The sequence below is a fragment of the Nomascus leucogenys genome, chromosome 21 (assembly GCF_006542625.1).
Source record: "Nomascus leucogenys isolate Asia chromosome 21, Asia_NLE_v1, whole genome shotgun sequence".
Lineage (NCBI taxonomy): Eukaryota > Metazoa > Chordata > Mammalia > Primates > Hylobatidae > Nomascus > Nomascus leucogenys.
The window spans coordinates 82,835,156-82,859,782 of NC_044401.1; the positions used below are offsets into that span (position 1 = coordinate 82,835,156).

General features: G+C 52.7%; 3 protein-coding genes and 1 pseudogene across 13 annotated transcripts in view; 3 read left to right on the plus strand and 1 right to left on the minus strand.

Moving 5' to 3' along the window:
* The window catches only part of SIRT3 (sirtuin 3), a 24,020-nt gene extending 11,208 nt beyond the window's left edge, over nucleotides 1-12,812 (plus strand). For 2 of the 6 annotated variants that reach the window (XM_030801860.1, XM_030801858.1), the window contains exons 5-7: nucleotides 4,212-4,373; nucleotides 8,820-9,029; nucleotides 11,133-12,812. In XM_030801860.1, coding sequence (XP_030657720.1) covers nucleotides 4,212-4,373; nucleotides 8,820-9,029; nucleotides 11,133-11,153 — 393 coding nt within the window. In that variant the 3' untranslated portion in view covers nucleotides 11,154-12,812. Of the gene's footprint in view, nucleotides 1-2,467; nucleotides 2,597-4,211; nucleotides 4,374-8,819; nucleotides 9,030-11,132 lie in introns of those variants that run through there. The other 4 variants (XM_030801859.1, XM_003282231.4, XM_030801856.1 and 1 more) reach the window with 4 other exon arrangements.
* Nucleotides 12,736-20,389, minus strand: RIC8A (RIC8 guanine nucleotide exchange factor A). Of its 5 annotated transcripts, none has more exons than XM_030801853.1 (10): nucleotides 18,954-20,389; nucleotides 18,574-18,621; nucleotides 17,895-18,413; nucleotides 17,232-17,323; nucleotides 16,493-16,643; nucleotides 15,334-15,429; nucleotides 15,086-15,230; nucleotides 14,864-15,008; nucleotides 14,426-14,545; nucleotides 12,736-13,554 (listed from the first exon to the last, which is right to left on the minus strand). In XM_030801853.1, the coding sequence occupies exons 1-10, from the start codon at nucleotides 19,035-19,037 to the stop codon at nucleotides 13,194-13,196; spliced, it is 1,761 nt and encodes a 586-aa protein (XP_030657713.1). In that variant the 5' UTR covers nucleotides 19,038-20,389; the 3' UTR covers nucleotides 12,736-13,193. The 5 variants fall into 5 exon arrangements, with proteins under 5 accessions (XP_030657713.1, XP_030657712.1, XP_003282284.1 ...); XM_030801852.1 differs by having other exon boundaries at nucleotides 17,895-18,485; XM_003282236.3 differs by having other exon boundaries at nucleotides 12,736-13,612; nucleotides 17,895-18,485; nucleotides 18,954-19,232.
* An 81-nt stretch (nucleotides 20,390-20,470) lies between these two features.
* On the plus strand, nucleotides 20,471-23,727 carry BET1L (Bet1 golgi vesicular membrane trafficking protein like). Its single transcript, XM_030801861.1, has 4 exons — nucleotides 20,471-20,602; nucleotides 21,855-21,946; nucleotides 22,230-22,286; nucleotides 22,428-23,727. The coding sequence occupies exons 1-4, from the start codon at nucleotides 20,584-20,586 to the stop codon at nucleotides 22,593-22,595; spliced, it is 336 nt and encodes a 111-aa protein (XP_030657721.1). The 5' UTR covers nucleotides 20,471-20,583; the 3' UTR covers nucleotides 22,596-23,727.
* Nucleotides 23,129-24,621, plus strand: LOC115832096 (annotated as a pseudogene). The gene is made up of 2 exons (XR_004027549.1): nucleotides 23,129-23,170; nucleotides 23,881-24,621. The product of XR_004027549.1 is annotated as an uncharacterized LOC115832096 (transcript).
* Nucleotides 24,622-24,627: the final 6 nt, after the last annotated feature.

Sequence of the window (24,627 nt, forward strand, 5' to 3'; positions counted from 1 at the left end):
TATATATATATCCTTGTGCTTGCACTATAATGTTTTGGTTACTGTAGCTTTGTAGTAAGTTTTGAAATTAGGAAGTGTGAATGCAGCACATAGTAGACACTTCATATATGCGTATTACTGTTTTGGTCAACTCATTCATTCACTGAATGACCAATTTATTCAACAAATAGTTTAGTCTCCTCAGTGCCAGGCCCTTGTCTGGGTTCTGTGGATGTGAAAACAAATTAAAATAAGGTGGAGTCATCCAACAGTTACAACTGGGTGCCATACGAGTTTTACTACAAATATGCACTGGACACTAACTGACTCAGCTGTAGGAACAGAGCAGGCTGGGAAGCACCTCGGAGATGAGGTTGTCTGGATGTAGAGTCTGTTTCTGGCAGCAGAGACCAGGAGTGTGGGAGGCCTGCTTGCTCTGTTAGGGTTTGAACTGTATCCTGACGATCATGGGAGGCATTGGAGGATTTTTAGGCAGGAAAATGATGTGAAGGGATTTGCATTTAAAAGAGATTATTTGGGGCTGGGCACAGTGGCTCACGCCTGTAATTCCAGCACTTTGGGAGGCCTAGACAGGCGGGTCACCTGGGGTGGGGAGTTTGAGAGCAGCCTGCCAAAATGGTGAAATCCCATCTCTACTAAAAATTCAAAAATTAGCCGGATGTGGTGGTGCACCTGTAATCCCAGCTACTCAGGAGGCTGAGGCAGATGAATTGCTTGAACCCGGGAGGGGAGGTTGCTGTGAGCTGAGATCGCACCACTGCACTCCAGCCTGGGTAACAGAGTAAGACTCCATCTCAAACCAAAATAAATAAATAAATAAATAAATAAATAAATAAATAAGAGAATAAAATAGATAATTTGGGCAACAGGTTGGTGTTAATTCTCCACCTTTGTTCTTCTCCTTCAGTACTGTGTTGGCTGGTCTGAATCTTTTGCCTTTTCATATAAATTTCTGAAAGTGTTGCTATCTGTTGTCTGCCTGTTTTATTTTTGTTGTTGTTGTTTGGGGTTTTTTTTTTTTTTTTGAGACAGAGTCTTGCCCTGTCACCCAGGCTGGAGTGCAGTGGTGTGATCTCAGCTCACTGCAACCTCCCACTCCCAGGTTCAAGCGATTCTCTTGCCTCACCCTCCTGAGTAGCTGGGATTACAGGCATGCGCCACCACGCCCAGCTAATTTTTGTATTTTTAATAGAGATGGGGGTTTCACCATGTTGGTCAGGCTGGTCTCGAACTCCTGACCTCATGATCCACCTGCCTCGGCCTCCCAAAGTGCTGGGATTACAGGCATGAGCCACCGTGTCCGGCTTCTCTGCCTGTTTTTTAAGACTTTTGTCTTTGGAGTTTTGCGGTTTCTCCATTGTGGTTTTCCATATGAATTTCCTTTTATTTCTTCTGCTTAAAATTTGTAGGCCAGTTGGTCATGGTGGCTCACGCCTATAATCCCAGCACCTTGGGAGGCCGGGTGGGCAGATCGCCTGAGGTCAGGAGTTTGAGACCAGCCTGACCAACATGGAGAAACCCCATATCTACTAAAAATACAAAATTAGCCGGGCGTGATGGTGCATGCCTATAATCTCAGATACTCGGGAGGCTGAGGCAGGAGAATTGCTTGAACCCGGGAGGCGGAGGTTGCGGTGAGCTGAGATTAGGCCATTGCACTCCAGCCTGGGAAACAAGAGCGAAACTCCATTTCGAAAAAAAAAAAAAAATTGTAGGCCTTCCTTAAGAAAAATAAAATAAAATTCTAGGCTGGCCGCGGTGGCTCCCGCCTGTAATCCCAGTACTTTGGGAAGCTGAGGCGGGTGGATCACCTGAGTTAGGAGTTTGAGACCAGCCTGGCCAACATGGTGAAACCCCGTCTCTACTAAAAATACAAAAATGAGCCACGTGTGGTGGCACCCATCTGTAATCCCAGCTACTCGGGAGGCTGAGGCAGGAGAATTGCTGGAACCCAGGAGGCGGAGGTTGTGGTGAACTGAGATCATGCCGCTGCACTCCAGCCTGGGTGACAGAGCGAGACGCCATCTCAAAAAAATAAAACATAAAATAAAATTCTAAGCCCTGCAACCAACTGAATGGACCCCTCCCCTTGGTCAAGGGAACCCCAGAGAAACCTTGGAAGCTTGAGTTCCTGGCCGTAGCAGGAGGGGAGGTCAGACGCGTCTCACTGTACCCCTCCCTCCCTAACCACCATTAGGCTTCTTCACTAAGGGCTAAACAGAAACCAGCCCTTTTCAAAGACTCCACACTGCTAATGTGGATTACTGGCTTACCTTCCCAGATACAGATTAAAGACAAGATGAGATTAATGTCTCCTTCACCCTTCCCTGAGAGGTCTGCTTAGTTCTCTCCCTCTGTTTCCTTCTATCTTAGGTAAAATGTACATTTGCTGGGCACTTACTGAAGTCTCACAAGTATGTAACCACTCACCTCACAGCCACCCTCCCCCTTTGAGGGACCACGTGTAATTACTAAACCTCCTGAGAACCTCTTGGGACAAAAACAACCACAGATGTGCTTGTGACTCATGTTCTTCCTGTGGGCACCCTCAAGCTGGCTCAGTAGCCCTCACTTGCTTGAGATCCTGAATCTGTGGGTTGGTATCTTCCATGGTTGCTGGATAATACTCTGCCGTTATCTCTTCGGATATGAATTGCCCCTAGCCCACTATCTGGCCCCTCTCTTTAGGGATCTCTGATTGAACATACGTTAGACCTTCTCTCTCCTGCTGTTCCTGATCACTCTTCTGTCCTGTAATTGCTGCTCCTTGTGCTGCGTTCTGGGTCATTTCTTCTGGTCTTTTTTCCAGTTTACTAATACTATATTCTGTTATAAAGTCCTTCCATTGAATGTTTCTTTCTTTCTGTTTTCCCAAACACCAACTCGAAACAGACATTGAGTTTTAATTTTGGTTCCTGTACTTTTTATTGCTAGAAGTTCTATTTGGTTATTTTTCAAATCTGCTACATTATTACATAACTTTTTAATAGTTTTTTATCTTTAATAGATGGTGTTGTTTTTTTTTTTTTTTTTGAGACGGAGTCTCGCTTTGTTGTCCAGGCTGGAGTGCAGTGGTGCGATCTCAGCTCACTGCAACCTCCACCTCCCGGGTTCAAGTGATTCCCCTGCCTCAGTCCCCCAAGTAGCTGGGATTACAGGCACGCACCACCACGCCCGGCTAATTTTTTGTGTTTTAGTAGAGACGGGGTTTCACCATGTTGGCCAAGACAGTCTCGATCTCCTGACCTCATGATCTGCCCACCTCGGCCTCCCAAAGTGCTGGGATTACAGAGCTGAGCCACCGCGCTGGGCCTTTAATAGATATTTCAAGTTCATCTTTTTTTTTCTTTTTTTTTGCTTCCTTAATTTTTTTTTTTTTTTGCTATACCCCATGCCTCCAAGATAACAGTTTTTTCTTTTTAATTTAAATATAATACGGTTTTACTGTGTATCCAAGAATATCTGAAATCTTTTGTGGGTCTCTTTCTTTTGTCTTTTGTTTCTGTTGCTTCTTGCTGGACTGAGCCTGCTTAAAACAAGTCCCGTTAGCTATAAAGGTTTACCTTAGAAAGTCAGGTGTCTTCCTCTGTAACTCTCTCCTTTTTCCATCTGCCCCAAGGCATTTGTTTATATAAATGTTGACGCAAAGTGAAGTTGTGTCCAGTTCACCTTGGCCAGTAAGGAAGCAGTGTTTGGCAGATGTTGTTACTCCTAATAATGCCAGCCAGTGAGTGAAGCTGACCTGAATGCCTCCCAGGGCTGAGGCAATGGCACGATCACTTAAGCTCAAACCGGAGACAGTTTCACCTTTGTGACTGAATAATGTTCGGTGTAGGCCAGATGCCTGCAGACTACTGTTTGAGGACTGGTGTGGTCTACGGTGTTTCCTTATCACCTGAATGTCTCTGGTCGCCATCCCAGGGGTAGAGCATGGTGTTAGATACGCTAGATGCCTGCCGAAGTAATTATGGGTGAAACATATGATGTCCAAGATTTGCCTTTAAATGCTCCAACACCTCCTCCCAGATTCTGGAGGCCTGTGAAACAATTAGCTATGAAAACTGGTAATTCCTAAAGCTGGGTACGTGGGGGTTCATGATGCCTCTCTCACCTTTTTGGGGGAGAATGACACTTTAATGAGAGCTTGTTGCCTTTTCCTTTTACAGGGTATTGCAGGCATCTTCCTCAGGCCTGTTTTCTCTGTTTTCCAGGCTGATGTGATGGCAGACAGGGTTCCCCGCTGCCCGGTGTGCACCGGCGTTGTGAAGCCCGACATTGTGTTCTTTGGGGAGCCGCTGCCCCAAAAGTTCTTGCTGCATGTGGTTGATTTCCCCATGGCAGATCTGCTGCTCATCCTTGGGACCTCCCTGGAGGTTTGTCAGCAGGCCTGTGCAGGGAGGAGGCTGGAGGGCAGGGGAAGGGAGGGGTACAGGAGTCATCTCATGGGCCCTTCCAGGGCTGGTGCCACTTTTGGAAGGTGAGTGGATTCAGCTGGGGTTCCAGGCTGAGGGAGCAGCAGCCTGTGCAGGAGACAGGAAGGTGGGAAGCTGCTGGGCTTTGGAGGTGGTATAGGTGCGGGTGGGGCACCACGTGTGAGGAGAAGGGAGAAGGATGGGGGCGTGGGGGTGAGGTCGAGGGGCGGGCCTCCCAGGTCAGATCAGGAATACTGATGCTGCAGTGGGAGGAGTGATAAATCCACAGGGACTGTCCCGGGGACGTGGCTGCACCCTTGGGGTCAGAGAGGCCTTTGGAGAGTGGAGAATGGAGCAAGCAGTGCCCGGAGGCTGGTCCTGAAGAAGGTGGTGCTGTGGTCCCCTGAGGGATGGCGAGGAGGGGATTGGACTCGCAGTCTGTGATGTTTTGGGGACGTGAGAAGGAGGCATCTGGCTTGGTCTGTAAGGTCAGGGCACTTGCTGGTGGGGCGTGATTTGGGAGGGAGGGTGCCTGACTCGGTTCTGCATGTGTCTGAGGTGTCTGGGAAACACCCCCTGGATGTGTTCAAGCAGCTGTTCTGCATCTGTGTCTGAAGCTCAGGAAATTCCTAAAAGCTGTGATGAGAGCAAGAAATGAGACCATGAAGTCAGTGTGTGCGTGACTGGATGTAGGCACCAAGGGCAGAAGGGCCAGAAAGACCTGTGCTCAGAGGGGCCCAGGGCAGCCGCAGGGGCCCAGAGCATGTGTTTGTTCAGGCATTCATTGTGTGCTGCCTGCTGTGTGCTGGGCCCTGCTCCAGTGCTTTGGACATACACAGTCAGATGTCAATGTAAGAAGTTATACAGTTTGTTAGGAGATGATTGATGTTATGAGAAAGATAACAAGTAGGATAGAAAGGCTAGAAGGGTTGGGAACCAGCTGCAGTGTCAAATCAGGCAGGTGGAGTTGGATCTAAGAGTTTACCAAGGTGAGGGGGGTCTGGCAGGGGACACTGCACAGGTGACAAGCAGCAAGGAGGGTGGGGCGAAGTCAGCATTGATGGGCACGGGGCTGGAGCAGAGAAGGAGGTGGAGCACAAGTGTCATCTCATGGGAGGCTGGTGCCGCCTCAGAAGGTGAATGGGTTCAGCTTGGGTTCCAGGCCAGAGCCTGAAGTTGAGAGGACTCCGTTGGGTGCTGGGCTGTGAGCCCACCATGGGGGCAAGACTGGGAGCAGCAGACCCAGCAGGGCCCTTGTAGGTACTCACCGGCTGGCACTGGCTGGGGGCCAGGTAAAGCCAGCAGAGGCTGAGGGGTGCTGGAGTCTGGGTGTGTGTGTGAACGCAGAGTGGGTATGCTGGCACAGTGCATGGGAGGGCGTGGATTCCCAAGGACTCCAGGGCTGTGGCTGGAGCAGCTAGAAAGATGGAGCCGCCACTTCCTGAGATGGAGAAGCCTGGTAGGTGGGTTTGGGGGAGCTCAGGAACTCAGCCTGGTTTCCACAGGTTTGAGGATGTGCTGCAGACTGGAGGTGTTGAGCAGGTGGACATGAGTCTGGAGTCCAGGAAGGCCCAGAGGCAGGAGCTGGGGTGCTGGAGTGAGCAGACAGGAGAGCCCAGGGTGTGGACAGACATGAGAATGCCGTGCTATGCCTAGGATGGAGGGACAGACACAGGAGGAGCAGTCAGAGGGGCCATGGTGGTCAGCACAGTGTGGGCTGAGACCAGCTGACCGTGCTGGCCACCAGGTGTGGACACTTGGGCCACCAGCCATCTTTATTGTGGAAGTGAGATGAAAATGGCGTTTTTCCTGATTATAAGTGTACCATGTGTGTCTTTGAAAAGATTCATACATTATATAAAGATATAAAGCAAAGGATCAACTTTTTAATCCCACCAACTGTTAACATCTTATTCTGTGTCCTCTCAGGTTTCTTTTTTTTGTACAAATGCACATGTACAGGTGGTAATTTTTAACTAAAAGTTGGACAGCACTGTACCTTCTATTCTGCAGCCTGCTGTTTTCACGTAACAATGTGAGTCCATGGAGATCCGCTGCCTTGTTAATGCCGACAGTTTCCCTTACACGGATACGAGGTCCCAACTGAGAGGCCCATGTCTGTAAGGCTGGTGCCATCATGAACCGAGTGAGCTGGTCTCACGCACAGACTCTATCTCACGTGCTTTGTGGACGAAATGTTAATGTGTTTGACTATGGAGTACCACTCCAGATCCCCTTTAGGTGTGACGTAACATGTGGGATGTAAACCATATGATCTTTTCTAAAATCTCAAAAATTCTGAAACATATTCAGCCACAAGAGCTTTAACATAGATTTTGTGGATTTAATACAAAATTTATGTAAGCAATTTCTTACTGATGGACAATGACAATAAATAGTATGTAATTTTTATATTAAAAGTAATGCTGGGCAAGGCACCATGGCTCACACCTGTTATCCCAGCACTTTGGGAGGCCAAGGCAGGAAGATTGCCTGAAGCTAGGCATTTGAGACCAGCCTGGGCAGGATAGTCAGACCTTGTCTCTACAAAAAATAAAAAGATAGCCAGGCGTGGTCTGTGTACTTGCAGCTATTTGAGAGGCTGAGGAAGGAGGATTGCTTGAGCCCAGGAGTTTGAGGTTATAGTGAACTATGATCATGCCACTGCATTCCAGCCTGGGTAACAGAATGAGATCCCATGCTGTAGTGAATATCCCTGTGTATCATCCTTATCTACCCATGCAGGTACTCCTGAAAGGTAAATGCTGATAAATATTGAGAACTTGCCTTCCAGAAAGGTGTAACAATTACACTGCCACAAACTGTGTTTTTGTGTAGCCATTTTATCACATCCTCACCAAAACCAAAATCACACAAATCAAATTGGTTAAAAAATGCATGTGTGTGTGTGGAGGGGGGTGCGGATTTTGCATTTCTGTAGTAAAGAACGAAGTTCATCTTTTCATGTTTGTTGGCCAGTTTTGTTTCTTCTCTTTGGATTGTATATTTGTACCTCTTGACCATTTTTCATTGGGTCATTATAAATTAGTTTTAATTTTAATATAAATTAAATAATATAAATCCGTTTTAATGTTAATATAAATTTCTTTCTTTTTTTTTTTTTTTTGAGACAGAGTCTTGCTCTGTCTCCCAGGCTGGAGTGCAGTGGCGCGATCTTGGCTCACTGCAACCTCCACCTCCCAGGCTCAAGCCATTCTCCTGCCTCAACCTCCCGAGTAGCTGGGATTACAGGCGTGTGCCACTACGCCCAGCTAAGTTTTGTATTTTTAGTAGAGATGGGGTTTCACCATGTTGGCCAGGCTGGTCTTGAACTCCTGACCTCAGGTGATCTGCCCGCCTCGGCCTCCCAAAGTGCTGGGATTATAGGTGTGAACCACCGTGCCTGGCTGTTAATATAAATGTCATTATAAATTAGCATTATAAATTAGTTCATAAATTATATGTTTATAAATGAGTATCAATTAGCAATATAAACTATTGTCATATGTTGTAAATATTTTTGTAGTTTGATGATGATAAGTTTTTAAAAATTTTAAATTTTCGACATAGTAGTTTTATGTAGATACCCAGGTAATAGTATTTACATAGTCAGATCTGCCATTTTCCTTTGTCTTATCTGACTTCAGTTTTTACACCTAAAAAGTTCTTCCCTATCCTTACTTGTAAACCCTCAGTTTTCTTCAAGAACTGTTTTGTTTACATTGAAACCTTTAATCCATTTGAATTTTTTTTCAGTGGGAGGTAGGAATGGAGTATTTTCCTCCCAGATAATGAGCCAGTTCTAATGCCATTTATTAATGTATCCATTTTTTACCTTGTTCCTCTTAAAAGAAGCTTTGAGAGCTGTATGAAGGAGCCTGATGGCACCGAGCTAGGCCTCTCTAGAGGCTGGGTGGGGAAGACCATGGAGAGACATAACAGTAACTCCTGCTTGGGGGCACCAGCTCCTCTGGGTGCCTGATGCTGGTGGCAGCTGTCACAGCGAGCAGGGCTAGCCAGAGGAGACGGACGAGTCTGTGCTGTTGTCCCTCTGTGGCATGCTGGGAGACAGCGAGGTGGGAAGGACAGGGAGAACAGAACGTGCTCACAAAGAGGAGGTAGGAAGGTTGGATCCCTGATGAGCCTTGGAACGGAGGTGGGGAGAAGCAAGGATGTGTGGAAATAGCAAGAAGTGGAAGAGAGAGAGGCTGAGGGGAGAAAGAAGTCACTGAGGCCAAGTGGCAGGAGCTCAACTGAAGAAATGAGATTGGTGGTGGGTTTTCCCTAGATCGCAGGGTCTGACTGCCAATCTGCTGCTCCTCCAAGGCCTCAGTGGCTGTGGCATGAAGCATCCTGAGGGGCTCGTAAGGTGGACACTATGCCCCTCACATTTGGGCCATTTTTCAGGTGGAGCCTTTTGCCAGCTTGACCGAGGCCGTGCGGAGCTCAGTTCCCCGACTGCTCATCAACCGGGACTTGGTGGGGCCCTTGGCTTGGCACCCTCGCAGCAGGGACGTGGCCCAGCTGGGGGACGTGGTTCACGGCGTGGAAAGGCTAGTGGAGCTTCTGGGCTGGACAGAAGAGATGCGGGACCTTGTGCAGCGGGAAACTGGGAAGGTACAGACTGCTGAGGAGGACCATCCAAGGGGCTGCCCTTCTCACTGCTCTCGGGTATGGTCCACCTGATAGGGAGCCCCATTGGCTAACACAGTAACAGTAATAGCTGATGATGCTGTGAATCCTGCACCAGGCACTATCTGGACCTGACTGGGTATTACTTTCAATACCTCCATTTAGAGATGAAGAAACAGATGCTAACAGGCCAAGCAGGGACACGGTCCAGACACTCAGGGCTGATGAGTCTGTATTCTTAACAGACTATCGGCGTTATCTTCACTCCCTAAAATAAAGCAGCCAACAGTGTTCCTCTAAGGCCTGGTATGTGATTCTAAGATGATACGGGTTAAAGAACTTTGAGAAGCTAAAGTTCTCTGCATCTGTGTGGGATGAAGGCTACATTAGTGATGCTTTTCGGAAGTAATTGGTATGAGAGCCATTGATCAATTATAATCTGAGGAAAGCCAAAGAGCCTTGATGCTTTCTAAGAGATTCCAAACCACCTGTAAACAAGTAAAGTTACAGAAAATGCAGTTTCCCATGAGAATCATGTAGCATGCTCAGCCTTGATTAAAGAGTTTTCAATGGGAGGTGGCATTAAGCATTTAAAGTCCAGTGTTATGATTACAGGCAGGTGTAACACTGTCCAAAGGGGATTTCACCAGTGTATCAGTCTGTTCTCATGCTGCTCATAAAGGCATCCCTGAGACTGGGTAATTTATAAAGGAAAGAGGTTTAATGGACTCACAGTTCCATATGGCTGTGGGGGGCCTCACAATCATAGTGGAAGGCAAAGGAGGAGCAAAGTCACGTCTTACATGGCGGCAGGCAAGAGGACATGTGCAGGGGAACTGCCCTTTATAAAACTATCAGATCTTGTGAGACTTACTAGCACAAGAACAGCATGGGAAAGACCCGCCCCCATGATTCAGTTACTTCTACTTGGCCTCACCCTTGACACATGGGGATTATTACAATTCAAGGTGAGATTTGGGTGGGGACACAGCCAAACCATATCAACCAGAATATATCACAGTTGATGCTCCTCTTGCCTTCCAAGGCAGATGTGTTAGGAAATCCTGATCCTTTTTCCTTGTCCACAGCTGTGGCTGCCTCATGGCTTAGGGCCATGGGGTCAGCACTCTCCTCAACCTCCACCAGTCCAAGACCTCCAACCTCTGGTCACAGGCTGATTTTTTACCAATCATGGTCACTTCATTATGGAAGCAGGGAACCCAGCTAACAATGAGGCTTAAACGCTGAGAGGCGAGTGCCTCCTGGCCAGCTCACAAGGCAGCAGAGATCTTACATCAGCCCAGCAGGCTTTTGTGAGGGAGCCTTTTCCTGCTCCGACCTCCTATTTTCTTTTTTTTGTAAGGGAGTTTCACTCTTGTTGCCCAAGCTGGAGTGCAATGGCGCGATCTTGGCTCACTGCAACCCTGCCTCCCGGGTTCAAGTGATTCTCCTGCCTCAGCCTCCTAAGTAGCTGGGATTACAGGCATGTGCCACCATGCCTGGCTAATTTTTGTACTTGTATTAGAGACGGGATTTCACCATGTTAGTCAGGCTGGTCTCAAACTCCTGACCTCAGGTGATCCACCCGCCTCAGCCTCCCAAAGTGCTGGGATTATAGGCGTGAGCCAGCATGTCCGGCCCAACCTCCTGTTTTCATAGAAAAGCAGATTGTAACTCTGGTAGCTCCTGTGGAGTTTTGGAAATGGCCTAATAGGATGTGAACTGTATTATCTAGTTTCACAGAAATGTATGTAAAATGGGTTATGATTTCATTTTTTGTTTTTTAAAGAATTACTATCCAAGGGGTTACTTTTCCAAATAGTGAATGCTTTTAAGCACATGAGCATCAGTACATCTTGATTTGGGTACTTAAAGTCCCATAGAATGAGGCTCTCCATTTAGCCACCCTGTTCTGCCCAGGCCTGCTGGGACCTCTTAGCCCAGCACAGTAGCAGCAGCATTGGCAGAAAGCAGCTTGTTTTGTGAAATATTTTGCATGTCTGCAGCTAGAGCTGTTTGACCAGAGATCTGCTGGCCTGCCTGGGTGTGTAAACAGATAGCTGATACCCTCTGTCTTCTGTATTCCAGCTTGATGGACCAGACAAATAGGATGGCTGCCCCCACACAATAAATGGTGACATAGGAGACATCCACATCCCAATTCTGACAAGACCTCATGCCTGAAGACAGCTTGGGCAGGTGAAACCAGAGTATGTGAACTGAGTGGACGCCTGAGGCTGCCACTGGAATGTCTTCTCAGGCCATGAGCTGCACTGACTGGTAGGGCTGTGTCTACATTCAGGGCCACCCCGTCACATATACAAAGGAGCTGCCTGCCTGTTTGCTGTGTTGAATTCTTCACTCTGCTGAAGCTCCTAATGGAAAAAGCTTTCTTCTGACTGTGACCCTCTTGAACTGAAACAGACCGACTGGAATCCCAGACCGAGTCTGCTTTCTGTGCCCAGGTGAACGGCAAGCTCAGCATCTGTTGGATAGAGATCCAGACGGGCCGAGCAGCCCCCAGCCCTCTTCATGTTCCAAAGTGTAGTCTTGAGGCCCTGGTGCTGCACTTCTAGCACGTTGGTCTCCTTTAGTAGGGCTATTTTCAGTGAGAGAAAATCTGTTCTTTCCAGCATGAAATACATTTAATCTCCTCAAAGGGAGTGCAAGTGTTGACATGAGTTGGAAAGGGAACCCTGGCGTCCCCTCTATTGGAACAGTCTGAGGACTGAAGGCATTTGTCCCTGGATTTATTGGAGATGGCCCAGCTCCTCCCTTTGAAGGTGGTCACATTCTGTTGAGTCTCCATACTCAGCCTCTCCTCCAGAAACAGATCTGTTCCAGAGCATTCCAGCACTTTCTATCTGGTCTCCTTGTCCCCACACTACGCCCCCCCACCCTCGCCAGGGCTTCCTCGAGTGACACTGTTAGAGCTAATCTTTGAGACAGGGAAGGCATTACTCACTTAAAACCCAGGCTGAGTCCTGGCCACCTGCTGGATTGTGACATAGGAGGTGGAATCCACTGAGCTCCTACTTCTGCACAGGCTCCTTCTCCTGGGGCTGCACCAAAGCCCAGCTCTGATGGCTCACCCTGTCAGGCACCAGCTGCTCCCTCCTGGGCTCTCACCCACATGCACATCCTCCTTCCTGGCATCAGATTACCTGCGTGTTTCCCCAGACAAAAGCACTTCCCATTCCTGAACCTTGCCTACCCTGGGGTGAGCTGACGGGAATAGATTTAATGACAGTGACTCCCAGCAAGGGGGTCTTTGCTCCTTAATAAGAACAAAAGGTGGAACTGGTGACCTAGAAAAACTGTTGAATTCTAAAAAGAATGAAGTTAGTTTCTAACCCTAGTTAATGTTCCTTTTTTATTTTTTTAGTCTCGCCCTGTCGCTCAGGGTGCAGTGCAGTGTTACGATCTCAGCTCACTGCAACTTCTACCTCCTGCGTTTAAGCGATTCTCCTGGGTAACTGGGATTACAGGTGTGTCCCACCACGCCTAGCACATGGGCATATTTATAACAGAGACAAGCTTTCGCTATGTTGGCCAGGCTGGTCTCGAACTCCTGGGCTTCAAGTGATCCACCCACCTCGGCCTCCCAAAGTGCTGGGATTACAGGCATGAGCCACTGTGCCTGGCCCCTTTATTTGATAATTTACACATATATTCACACATACATTTTTGCCCAAAACTCTTCTTTATTTCAAGATGATGTTTCTGTGGCTATGTGTGGTATGTGGTATAAATCTCAATCTATGGTCACACGAGGGGCATTTTCCTTGTTGTAAGTGTAGTCTAAACCAGTAGGAAGGAGGTTTAATTGCCAAAACCAGCGAGAACTCGGGCACTGTGGATACTACAGTGGGCAGCTGAACGAGGACCAAGGAGAATGTCTAAGAGGCCTCCAGCCCTGCGCTTAGTGAAGACAGGACAGAAACAACAGAGCATACATACCTCGGAAGTGTGTTCTGACATACTCGAATGGAAAGTTCTGGCAGGTTTTCTCCCTGGGAAGTGCAGCACATGCCCCAACACACTGGCTCTGCCAGCATGCCAATCCCAGATGTGCTTGCTTTGTACACACCCACACCCAACCCCCTGCCCTCCCATATGCTCTTCTGTGTGCCCAGGTAGACCCTGCCCTCAGGCAGCAGCTTCCAAACACATTCCTCTTGGCGCAGACAAAAGAAAGTATTCGTCTGTGGAATTCAAGGCTGAGCCCTGAGTTCTAACACAAGAAGACCATTGCAGTCCAGAGATAAGAAGCTGGACCAGAGGCAAATCATGAATAGAACCTTGGAAGTAAAGAGAAGGGGTTTCTAAGATGGAGAAGTGGGAGCGGGTGTGGAGCCAGTGGGATGTGGCTTCCCCCGGTTGCAACCCCAAGGAAGTCTCTGGAAGCAGCACCAGTTCTGATGGGGGAGCACAAGAGCTGTCATCCTCAGTCAGGGTCCGAGTCAGGGTCCGAGGAGAGCTGCTGCTCCATAGTCTCGCACATGGCATCCTGCAGGGACGTAAGATGACCCCGGGGACTCATCCCCATTGGCTGGATGACTCTGTTCCTATTGGGGAAAGGTGCAATGGGGCTGGGGAAGGGGCCCAGTTGGCCAGGCAGGGGTCCTGCTCACCCCTGGCTGCTACCTTCCTCCACCAAGTAGGCTGCTCCCATTTACTGGGGAAGCCTGGTTGGACCTTCTGTTAACTGGGCCCAAACTCTAACTGCTACCTCCTGGCTTTAAGCAGTTTCCTAATGTAAACATCTAAATTGGCCTTAAGCAGGCTCTTAATTTGGACACTGGGCCATCTCCAATAAATCTGGCGACATTAGTCTTTTTTTTTTTTTTTTTTGAGAGGAAGTCTCACTCTGTCGCCAGGCTGGAGTGCAGTGGCACAGTCTCAGCTCACTGCAATCTCTGCCTCCCGGGTTCAAGTGATTCCCCTGCCTCAACCTCCCAAGTAGCTGGGACTACAGGCGCCCACCACCACGCCCAGCTAACTTGTTTTTTTGTATTTTAGCAGAGACGGGGTTTCACCACGTTGGCCAGGATGGTCTTGATCTCCTGACCTTGTGATCCACCTGTCTCAGCCTCCCAAAGTGCTGGGATTATAGGCGTGAGCTACCATGCCCGGCCTTAGACAGTCTCTTAATTTCTCTGGGCCTCAGTTATCATCTGTAAAAGGGGCACAATACTGATTCAATATACCCATCCCCTGGGGGATTTCCTCCAGGGCAAGTGATTTCAAACATCAGCAATGCAACCTAATACCAGGATCCTAAGCTCTCCTCTGATCCTACCTCCTGGGGCTCACAAGACAGGATGTGGGTCAGCTCTCCCTTCTCCCAGCTGCAGGCCCCTCCTTGTCATGCCACACACCTGGAGAGCTTGTCAAACATGGTCACCAGCTTCATGGCCTCGTGCTCCTTCTGCTCCTCCGTCATGCCCTCCATAGGGTTAGGCGGCTTCTCCTCCACCCTCCCGGTCACTGGGTTTATGCTGTTTCCAAGTGGGTGGAATGTGGGGAATGCATTAGTGACTCTCCAGGACAGGAGGCAAGCCACCTATTTTCCCAGTGGGGTGAGGTGGGCAAGGCAACTGCAGGAAGAGGCCTCCCTCCAGAAGCGGCACAGGTAACCAGCTCCTGCCATCGGCCACCTTCTGGTATCCCAGATAGCACTTAGGAACAGGTGCTTGATTCTGGAAGGTCTTGCCCATTTGTCATCCTGTCCCACCCTACAGGGGTCCACATGGGTGTGGAAGCAGGGACTAGGGGGGCTGTGAATGGAGACCCGAGGGTGTGTTGGGGGCACACACCTGGCCTTGGCTTCCTTGTACTCATCTGTGTCTGTGTCCTCATCCTCCGAGTACTGGCCCTCGGGCCGGCCTCCCGCCATGAGGCCCCTGGCAGCCAGAAGGCCAGCAGCATTCCCATAGCCTGTGTACTTGATGAATCGGGGCACTGAGGGGCAAGGCAGAGGTCAGTGTGCAAGCCTGGCTGAGGTGGGGTGGGCTGGGACCTGGGTCTCCATAACTCACCACTCTCAGAGCACAGGACAAACAAGAACTCGGCAGCCACCCTCTTCACATCCGTGTCCAGGTGTGTCATGAGGCGGACAAGCTTGTTCCGCAGCATCTCCCCAACCTCAGGCCGTGTCCTCACATCCCGCAGAGGGGGCAGCACCTGGGGAGGTGGCCATCCCTAAGCTTGGGCTTGGAGCAGCCAAGGGTCTGTGATCAGGGCTGAAACCACATCCCCCAGGAGCACGAGCTCCTCAGCCTCATACCTGGGCCTTCAGGAACTTCCTGGCTGGGCGGTGCATCCGGGCACATTCAGTCAGTACGCTCAGCACGGGAGCTACACTCTCCTTCAGCCTGTGTGTCTGTAGAGGATTCTCTGTCACCGGGGCTGTGCCCCTGCCTAATTTGAGACTGGCACAGAGTTACACCCCCCCCACCGCCCCTTCCCACCAACATACACAGCAGCTGGTCCTGGCGGCAGAGGTTTGGGAAGAAGCCCCTCTGCAGTTAGCGCAAGGCCAAGAGTGGGTGATGGGTGTCTGTGTCACTTTTGAAAAGGACGGGGATAGAGCGTAACCCAGAGGTACTCGTAAGCTTTGTGACTTGGGAGAAATAACTGCTTTAAGTCTAATTGCCTCAACTATAAAGCAGAGCTGGGAAGAAAACACAAAGCAATTCAAGCTTTAGACTGGCGCACACATTGCCCTCAGATGTTGGTGGCAAAAAGAAACGAGAACCGAATCCCCGCTCTGTGTACTTCATGGACAGAGCAGGGAGTTCTTGACCCTCCTGGCATAATGTGCCTGGACCCCAGCACCAGCAGTGGCAGCGACGGGCACAGACAACCCCCCAGGTGTGTGTCCAATGCTAGTGCCCTATCCTGAGTTGCTCGCAGGCACCATGTGTGTCCCTTGCTTAGGCAGGTAGATTCCCAGGAGGTCTACTAAATCTCGGTTTATTGTACTCCAGCCTGCTTTCTGCAAGCTCCTGGAAGATGGTTAGAGCCCCAGCTGTCCAGATGCCCTGTAGTGCAGTCACAGGAGTCAGAGGGAAGCTTTGATCTGAGGTTCCTATGGGTCTCCTCAGGATGCTGAGGGACAGCTATGCTTGTAATCAAGGGCTGCCTGTGTCTAAGAGTTAAAAGTAGGGACTGGGAGGCTTCTCAGGACCACTCAATAAAGATCCACAAAGATTTAAGAAGTGAAACCTTCAAGTGTGTGGAAGGTGTCCACATGCTTCTCATGGAGGAAAGGTCTGGCGTCTTGCCAGGCTGGACCACAGAACAGCCGGAAGAATCGCCCATATCACACCACCAAGACGATCTCCACTTACCAGTGTGGACAGTGTAGAAGCACTGACCACAGCTGTGCAGGAGAACCAGTGCCAGAGCCACTGGGGGAGCCTGCACAGCCATCCCCAGCCTACCTGGTGCAAACGCTTCTCTAGGAAGATGACGAGGGCACAAATCACATCCATATTCACTCCCATGAACTCCATGGAGTCTCCATGTGGCTCCAGGGTGAGGAGAACATCCAGACACTTGAGGGGCAAGTTCCCCAGGAGGTTCACTGCGTGGCTGGGGACAGATGGAGGTGGGGGTCTCAATAGGGTTAATCCCTCAGCACAGGTGCAATCTTTGTGCCCCCGCTGAACCACACATTACATGAGCTGGCATGTGAGTCCCAAAGGGGCAGCGCTAGGGACCAAAGCCAAGGGCAGGGACTGATCTGAGAGGCACTGCCACTCAGCTGTACAGTGGGGTCCCCTGGAGAAGTGGGGGCACTGAGACACCCTGCCTCCCCCACCCTGTCTGAGCCAAAGCACCAGACCATCTCTGGAAACCCAGACCAGCCTAGGGGCAGCTGGACCAAAAACGGGGACAAGGAACCAATGTGCCCTAGTAAATACTACACTGTTGCCACTACCCAAGGCCCAGTTGGCACATTCCTGCCCCCAAATTCATGGCTGTTGTCTTGGCCACATATTAGAAGCACCCAGTATTCTCTGGAAATACACCGATGTCCAGTCTTACTCACCCAGACAAAGTCAGACCCTCTAGGGTGGGGCCTGGGCTCTCAGGTGAGTTCTGGTTCACAGCCAGGGTTGAGGACGACCATCTAGACATGTGGGCACACTTCCCTCCCAGAAAAAGCCCCATCCTCACCCATGGAACTCCTCTGTGCGGTCTCCAGCAGTAGCAATCATCACACAGTGCCGGAGAAGGGTCCCCAGGTGTCGGTAAAGGGCAGTGTCTTCCTGATCAAAGAAAGAAGGGTTCCTGTGAGGAGCCCCACTCATCCCACTGCTGCCTGCTGAGGCTCCACTGTCTGTTGCACTCCAGGACTGTGTGGCAATGACTGTGCACCTCCTGTACTGTGTACCTGGTCCCCTGGGGTCTTCCTAGGTGACTGTGGGTAGTGCTGGGGGCAAAAGATGACCACTGCTGTCTTCCTAAAAACTCCATGAGTATTCTTCTAAGAGCACTTCCCTGATTAGGAATGTTAACACATAACCCTTGGGATGAAGTCACACTCTGTCTCAGCCCCACTCACAGCCTCGTGGTGGAGGATCTCTTACAGTCTCCCCGGACACCACACAGCCCTCCTGCCAGGCAGCAAGAGCCAGAAGGGGCCTCTATTTTCCTCAGAAGCCTTCCCTGAGGTCCCAGCCCAGAACTGGCATCTCCTTGGCCTTGTCCCAACAGGCTGGGAGGTCCTGTCCTCTCCATGTCTGACACCCAGAAACCTGAAGGTACCCAGTGGGAGGCAGGTCCAGGAAATGTCGGAGCTGCGTTGAGACCCATCCATGGGTTCAGGTCAGTGCTCACCTCGTCCACCTCCCCCTTGATAGAGTCGAGAGTGATGTTGAAGAGCACTTTGAGGATCTCCATGGCCCGCTCAGTCTCTTGGGAAGGAAGGAGCTTGGGTGGGTTCCCTTCAGGAGTCACCCCCAGCGTCAGCTCAAGTGTGTCAGTCAGCAGACGCACTCCTTTCAGCTCCTGAAACAGCTGCTGGCGCACATCGGTGCGGAGTGCCGTTAGCAGGAAGAGGAGCCTCAAGTCAAAGAACTGGACATCGTGGGGGAAGCTCCTCTCACGGTACAGTCCCACACGCTCTGTGAGCTTCACCACTAGGCGGGCCTCTGCTGCCAGCATCTGTGCCACGGGGCTGCTGAGCACGAGGTTGCACAGGCACTTGAGGGACTCCAGTACAACATCCATGTCTGGGGACCCTGGGATGGACCCCTCAGAGACAGAGATGTCGGCATAGCAGGCCAGTGCCTGCAGGCTCTGGCGGCTGGTGAACGGGTCCAGGCAGTTGCGGTCCCGGGACAGGATTCGGACACTCTGCAGCCAGGTGACACGGTGGGAGGGTGGCAAGCCCTGTTCCAGGACGGAGACCAGCAGCTCCGCCAGTCTCTGTGGGCAGGGAGAAGAGCGGTTCCACCAGGCCCTTCTTCCTGGGGCCACCTGTCCCTGCCCCTTTACCCCTTGGGCCAGCACCCACCTTCCGGTCCTCCTGTTGGGCATCATCAAACGTGAAGCTCTGGGAGTGCTGCAGAGAGAACTAGTAAATTCAAATCCACAGAGGGGTAGGATCCGCGTCCGCTGATGGGGGGCGCCTATTGGCCTCTAACTCAGGCAGCAGCCACTGCTCAGAACAGATGGCAGGGTCTGCACTCGCCCCCATCCCTACACACCTGCCACCCAACGGGTGCACTCCCACTCTCCCCGCAACACTGCATCCCAGACCTGCCCCCCGCACCCCGCCGCGTCCCCTACGCTTGCTGACACAGCCCCTGCCTCACCCACACCCTCCCTGCCACCCGCGCACGACCCTGCCCCACCCCCTCCGTGCCCGCCCCCCGGCCTCAGGCGGCCGCTTACCTCCTGGTTGTATGACCGCAGAGCTTCCATAATCACATCCTCCTTCCCCGTCTCCACGGCTTCTGCAACCGCCCGGGGCTCCATGGCGCGACCGGGACCCGGCGCGGGGAAGGCGGGCCGGGCCCTTTCTCAGCCGTTCCGGGCCCTTTCTCAGCCGTTCCGGGCCGCAGTTCGCCGGCCCCGCCCTGGCCCAGAAAGCCTCGCGCCAGCGCGCGGGGGAGGCCGGGACGGGGCGCGGCGTCTGGTGGCGCTTTAAGGGGGCGCGGCCTGAGGCAGCGCGGGCGGCTCGGAGGTTTTAAGACCCAAGTCGGGGGGCTGAGTCGCCCTGAACCGAACTGACCCCTTTCCTTGTGACCCGCGCTTCTTGGGCCAGAATTTCCAACAGGAAAGGATCTCAGCCCCCACCGTGCCCTGCCACACACACAGTGACGCCCCTCGAGCTCCACAGAACCGATGGGATGTAGAGGGGAAAGCCGAAGTGGAAAGGACTTTTCGGTCCCAGGCCATTGGATTCGTTAGGCGTTTGCTGGGGAATGCAGGCGAACGGGATTCCCAGGTCCCTGCCTTTGTGGAGCTTATGTTCCAGAGGGGAAGGGAGACAAGGAAAAACAAAAGGACATGAGGCGGTCACAGGGCTGTGCTTCAAAGGAAGCAAAAGGCGACTACTAGGCTGCAACGGGCTGTGAGGAAGTGCCGTTTTTGCTGACACCGGACGGTGGGAAGTGAGCCGGGAAAAGACTGGAGCCACTCCAGGCAGAAGGAGCAGCACTTGCAAAGGTGGAGGGCCGTGAGGGGCCGACAGAAAGGGGAGCAACCCAGTCTGGCCCGGACTCAGTTCCCTCTTGAAAAGCAAAGATCCTGCGTGTCCGTTTCAGTGGCCGTCATGAGGATTCAGTGACGCACAGGAAGCGCGGTCCACTCACTCTTCTAACAAGTGCCCGGGAGCAAAGGCGTCTACGGCCCCCAGTCCCCGCGCCGCCTCCCGGTCTCTCTCCCTGCTTCACTTTCCTGTAGTGCTTTCTGTACGCCTGTATTCGACGCGGCGCGCACTCGCAGGCACGAGCGAGGCGCCGATCTCCACATGACAGAGGAGGCACCCTTGCCCCCACCACACCCAGTGCTCCTCGCGGGCTTCTGCCCGAGGGGCCTGCTCCTTCCTCATGACCCGCCTGTGAATCCTTCCTTAACCGTTAGGACCTAACCCACAGAAGCGTCTTTCCACCACCATCGTCTTGGCACTGAGCAAGCAAACGGCCCCGCCCCGCCCCACGTTCACAGGAACAACAAACGTCACATCCGCGGTGGTGCTGTAATCCCAGCACCTTGGGAGCCCGGCAGGCGGGGACTGCAGTGAGCTGAGATCGCGCCACTGTCTGGGCGACAGTGCTGAAAATAAGTCACAACTATGCCCATCGCTTCCGCGGCCAGCGGTTCCCCACCCTCGGCCCTAAGCCGGAAGTCAGAGAGCCCGAAGCGGAAGGGGCTGGGCCATCTAGGGGCGTGGTCGGTGCGGAGGCGGGGCTATCGCGGGCTGGGGGCGGGGCCGGAAGCCCTTTCCTCGTGACTGCGCCACGTCTGAGGCGGCTGTGGCCGCGTCGGTGTCGGCGTCGAGGAGCCGGGGCAGGGCACGATGGCGGACTGGGCTCGGGGTGAGCGCGGGAGAGCGGAGCCGTTGGGGGCAGGGCCGGGCCGAAACCGACGCCGCTGCCTGTAGAGCCGCGTGCGCCTGCCTTTGGCCCCACTGGGGTGACGTCGGCCGAGAGGACCCTGTCAGGGGGGCGGATTCGGATCCTTCCGGGTCCGAGCAGGGCCGGGTTTCGGCCGGCACTGCCGCTAGGACCGAAGGCGGGCGTGGCGGCCCAGCAGCTCCAGTGAGGGGTCGCGCAGCAGGGGGGTCCCCCCACTCCCCGCCGCCCCCTGTGAGATCGTTCTGCATGGGTTCGGGGTGAGCGGGAGTCGGCATTCGACAGGTCCTGAGGCCAGGCCCTAGGAGTAGAGGCTGTGCTCCGCTGGTGTCCAAGCAGGACTCTGACTAACTTGGGCCTCGGTGGCTCCATTTCCCCTCCTGGAGCCCGTGTTCTTGTCTGCAAAGTGGGATATTGATGCCTGTCTTTCTGAGTTGTTATGATGATTAAAAGAATTGATAAACATGAAGTGGTTGGAAGGACGCTGGCATCCCTTCCTTACATTGAAGCTAGGGAGGAGGTGGTTCTCACGTACCTGATGTGACAGAAATTTTTTATCACCTGGCCCAGCCTGCCACAGGCCAGGCCTCTGCAAGCACTCTGCCCTGGGTGTTGCAGGAAGCCCCATGTGGGATGCAGACCAAGGATCCCGCTCCTGGTCGACGTCAGCTCCCATCTCGGGGAATTGGGAACTTTGCTCAGCCATTTTGTGTGCGGGAAAGGGCCTTCCCAATGTTCTGTCCTGGTTCCTTGCCACCTCTGCTCAAAGGTCGTCCCTGCAGGAGCCTTTCTGCTGCCCCGCTGGGTACTTTTCCCAAGTCTTTCCTATGCTCTTTGCAGAGTTTACTGTTTTTCTATAAGAATGGGCTCCACATACACAGATGGTTACCTCCCTGGATGCAAGTGTCACATCATACTAGCACCCCAGGGCTGGGTCCAGTTTTCGCTACACAGTCTCAGAAGGTGCTGGTTGGACCGAACCCGTTGTGGGTGCTTGCCCATCCCCACCTTGATGTGTACACAGGACATGTGTTCACATGACAGGCCCTTACACACATCGTCCTTTATGCAGCCTGTCTCATGTGCAGGATTCACCTGCTGGAACCTAGGTTAGGGCCCCCTAGATTTCTGACTCACCCAGATGTGATTGGAGTGAGAGGGGTCAGGGGCCGCGCTCACCGATGGATGCAACCCTTCAGCCCCTCTCTTTTCTCAGCTCAGAGCCCGGGCGCTGTGGAAGAGATTCTAGACCGGGAGAACAAGCGAATGGCTGACAGCCTGGCCTCCAAAGTCACCAGGCTCAAATCGGTCAGTGGTGGTCTGTCCTCTTACCTCCACCTGGTGCCTTTGGGGAATGGGATCAGAGGGAAGGCAGAGGGCCCAGAGGAGTTTCGGGCAGTTTTCCATCCTCGTCCGATTCGTGGCTGTGCTCACCTGCATGAGGCCCCCGCTGACACCTGGACCTTTTTATCTGCTGCTGCCCCACTGTGTCTGGCAGAGTTGTTGGCAGGGTTTGTCTGGTCTGGGGAGGGTGAGTGCTGTATTATATGTCTGCTCTGGCTCAACCCTGCCCTCTCTGTCTGATGAACAGCTCGCCCTGGACATCGATAGGGATGCAGAGGATCAGAACCGGTACCTGGATGGCATGGTAAGGGCCCACAGTGTGTGTGAATCAGTGCCCTGCCCCAGCACTACCTGCTGCAGAGCCTGCAGTGTCTCCTTCAGCACTGGTGCGGGTGGGTGGTAAAATCACCACTTCTGTGTGATCTTGCTGGGATTCCTCCCTTAGGACTCGGATTTCACAAGCACGACCGGCCTGCTTACAGGGAGCATGAAGCGCTTTTCCACAATGGCAAGGTCCGGACGAGACAACCGGAAGCTTCTATGTGGCATGGCCGTGGGTCTAATTGTGGCCTTCTTCATCCTCTCCTACTTCTTGTCAAGGGCAAGGACGTGAGCCAGTGGGAGCTGGTGTCTGTGGGTGCCAAGGGCAGCCAGGGTCTTCCCTGCCTGGTGTCTTGGGCTCCAGAGGACTTACCTACAAAATACTCCTTTGCAATTATAATCGTGGGTCAGGAATCTTCTTCCTGTGTGGCAGGAGGCTGCAGCTGCCTGTGACCTGATGAGCTCATGTTGGCTGGTCCCATGTGTGGAAGGGACTCTCTCGGGGAAACCAAGGCCCAGCCCCTCCCGCTTCCCCCAGGTGCTAGAGACCCAGGCAGAGCTGGGGCCACAGCATGTCTGGAGGAGCCAGGTCTGAGCAGAGCAGATGTTGAATCCCAGACATGGCCACTTGTGGCTTGCAGCCTTTCTCCCAGCGCTTGGGACTCTGACATCTTAAGGCTCCACGGTCGTGTCCTTGTCTGGGTGAGGCCATGTCTGTGATCCAGGGTTCCTGGAACTGACACAGAAAGGGGCTGTGAACCCTAAGTGGGTGTCATCTCCTCCGACTGAGGCTTCTCAGCCTGGAGATGGCAGTTACTCCTGGCCATGGTTGCTGAGCACGGGCAGACCAGTGCAGGCCACCCTGCTGTAAGTTATCTGCGCCTACGATGAAGTGAGACCCCTGGGGAGAGCTGGGGCTGTGGATGAAGGGGTGGACTGCAGCCTTGGCCACTGGGCTGGGATCCTTCTGGGTCATGTGACTGTGTATCCAGGAGCAGAAACTTGTATTCTCAGGATTCAGGATCTACCCAGCACCAAAGATGTATTTTCAGGAGAACAGACCTAGAAATGGGCCTGTCTGGCATTTCAGAGTCAGGCAAAGCAGGCAGGGCCGGGGAGCTTCTGTGGGTCTACACAAGAAGGTTCCTGTGAGGGCTATCAGTTGTTGCCGTTTAGCTTGCTGGTAACTTTGGCGCCTCCGCCAAGCCCTGCCAGACTCCCCTGGCTGTGATGGCGTTCTGTGCCGTCCTCCTTGTCCCCAGCCTCTGCAGGATGCCCTCCCTACCCACCTCTCCCTGGGCCTTCTCTGTCCACTGGGCTGGGCTCATGTTCAAACTGCTGGACTGGCAGGGCAACGACTTCTTCCCACCTCAAGATGAGGTCCTCGCCCCTTGTCTTGGCATAAAAACACCTTTAAAGCATGAGCCATGTGCTTCTTTGCCCTTCTCTGTCCTGTTCCAATCTTCTGCCTCCCAGTCACTCCCTGGGGACTGTGGGATCGCTGTCCCCCCACCTGTGTGGCCACACCATGTGTCCTGTCAATCCAGAACTGCCTCTGAGCTCCAGGCTGACCACAGATCAGCCACAGCCTGGTGCCTGCAGCCCTGCTTTGCTCACCCTTCCCTCTCCTTCCTTCCACACAGCAAGCACACCTTTCTCCATGCACGCTCACCATAGCCCCCTTCCTTGTGACCTGGACCCTCCATTGTACCTGGCTGAGACTGTCAGCCTCCTGGAGGAGTGGGGTCCACCTTCTTCTTCCCCTATGCAGTGCAAGCTCACTTCTCACCCAGCAAGGTCGACTCATCTGCCTCCATGTCTCTGGGGCTTTGCTGTTGCCCTGAAACCTAGCTGGGCTGGTCTTGCTCCCAGCTTGCTTCCCCATCCTCGGATGTCCCTTTGCAGGCCCGTGTCGTTCCTCCGGCACCAGTGTCCTTGGCTGCCACGGCAAGCTCATCAGGGTCTTGTATCCTGGTCACCAAGCATGGTAGCAGCAGCCTGCATTGTATCTCCATCTGGTCACTGCAGGTGCCAACCCTTCATCCCCCATATTTTCCTGGGCCATGAAGGGCTGACCTCCAATTCTGGGGAATGTGGCTGATCTGTGGTAACCAGCTACACCCCAGGTGCTCTTTCCATGGTGGTGCCTCCTCATCTTGCTGATGCAAACTAGGAAGTTAGGCTGCATCTCGGAGTGGCCTTCGCTGGAGAGGTGCTTTGCTGTCTCTGAGACTCAGTCACTGTGTTCCCTCCCCGCCTCTCTTATCTCCCTGGCTGCTTGCAGCCCTTCCAGGTACTTTGGGGTCTGAGCTGGACTTCCTTTG

Excerpts from the sequence above, each read along its gene's own strand:
- RIC8A (XM_030801852.1), bottom strand. The coding sequence starts at position 19,037 with ATGGAGCCCCGGGCGGTTGCAGAAGCCGTGGAGACGGGGAAGGAGGAT. Across the intron at positions 17,324-17,894 it reads TCAAGGGGGAGGTGGACGAG|GAAGACACTGCCCTTTACCG; the intron begins GTGAGCACTGAC and ends TTCTTTGATCAG. Across the intron at positions 14,546-14,863 it reads TACAAGGAAGCCAAGGCCAG|CATAAACCCAGTGACCGGGA; the intron begins GTGTGTGCCCCC and ends ACTTGGAAACAG.
- BET1L (XM_030801861.1), top strand. Across the intron at positions 21,947-22,229 it reads AAGTCACCAGGCTCAAATCG|CTCGCCCTGGACATCGATAG; the intron begins GTCAGTGGTGGT and ends TCTGATGAACAG. Across the intron at positions 22,287-22,427 it reads ACCGGTACCTGGATGGCATG|GACTCGGATTTCACAAGCAC; the intron begins GTAAGGGCCCAC and ends TTCCTCCCTTAG.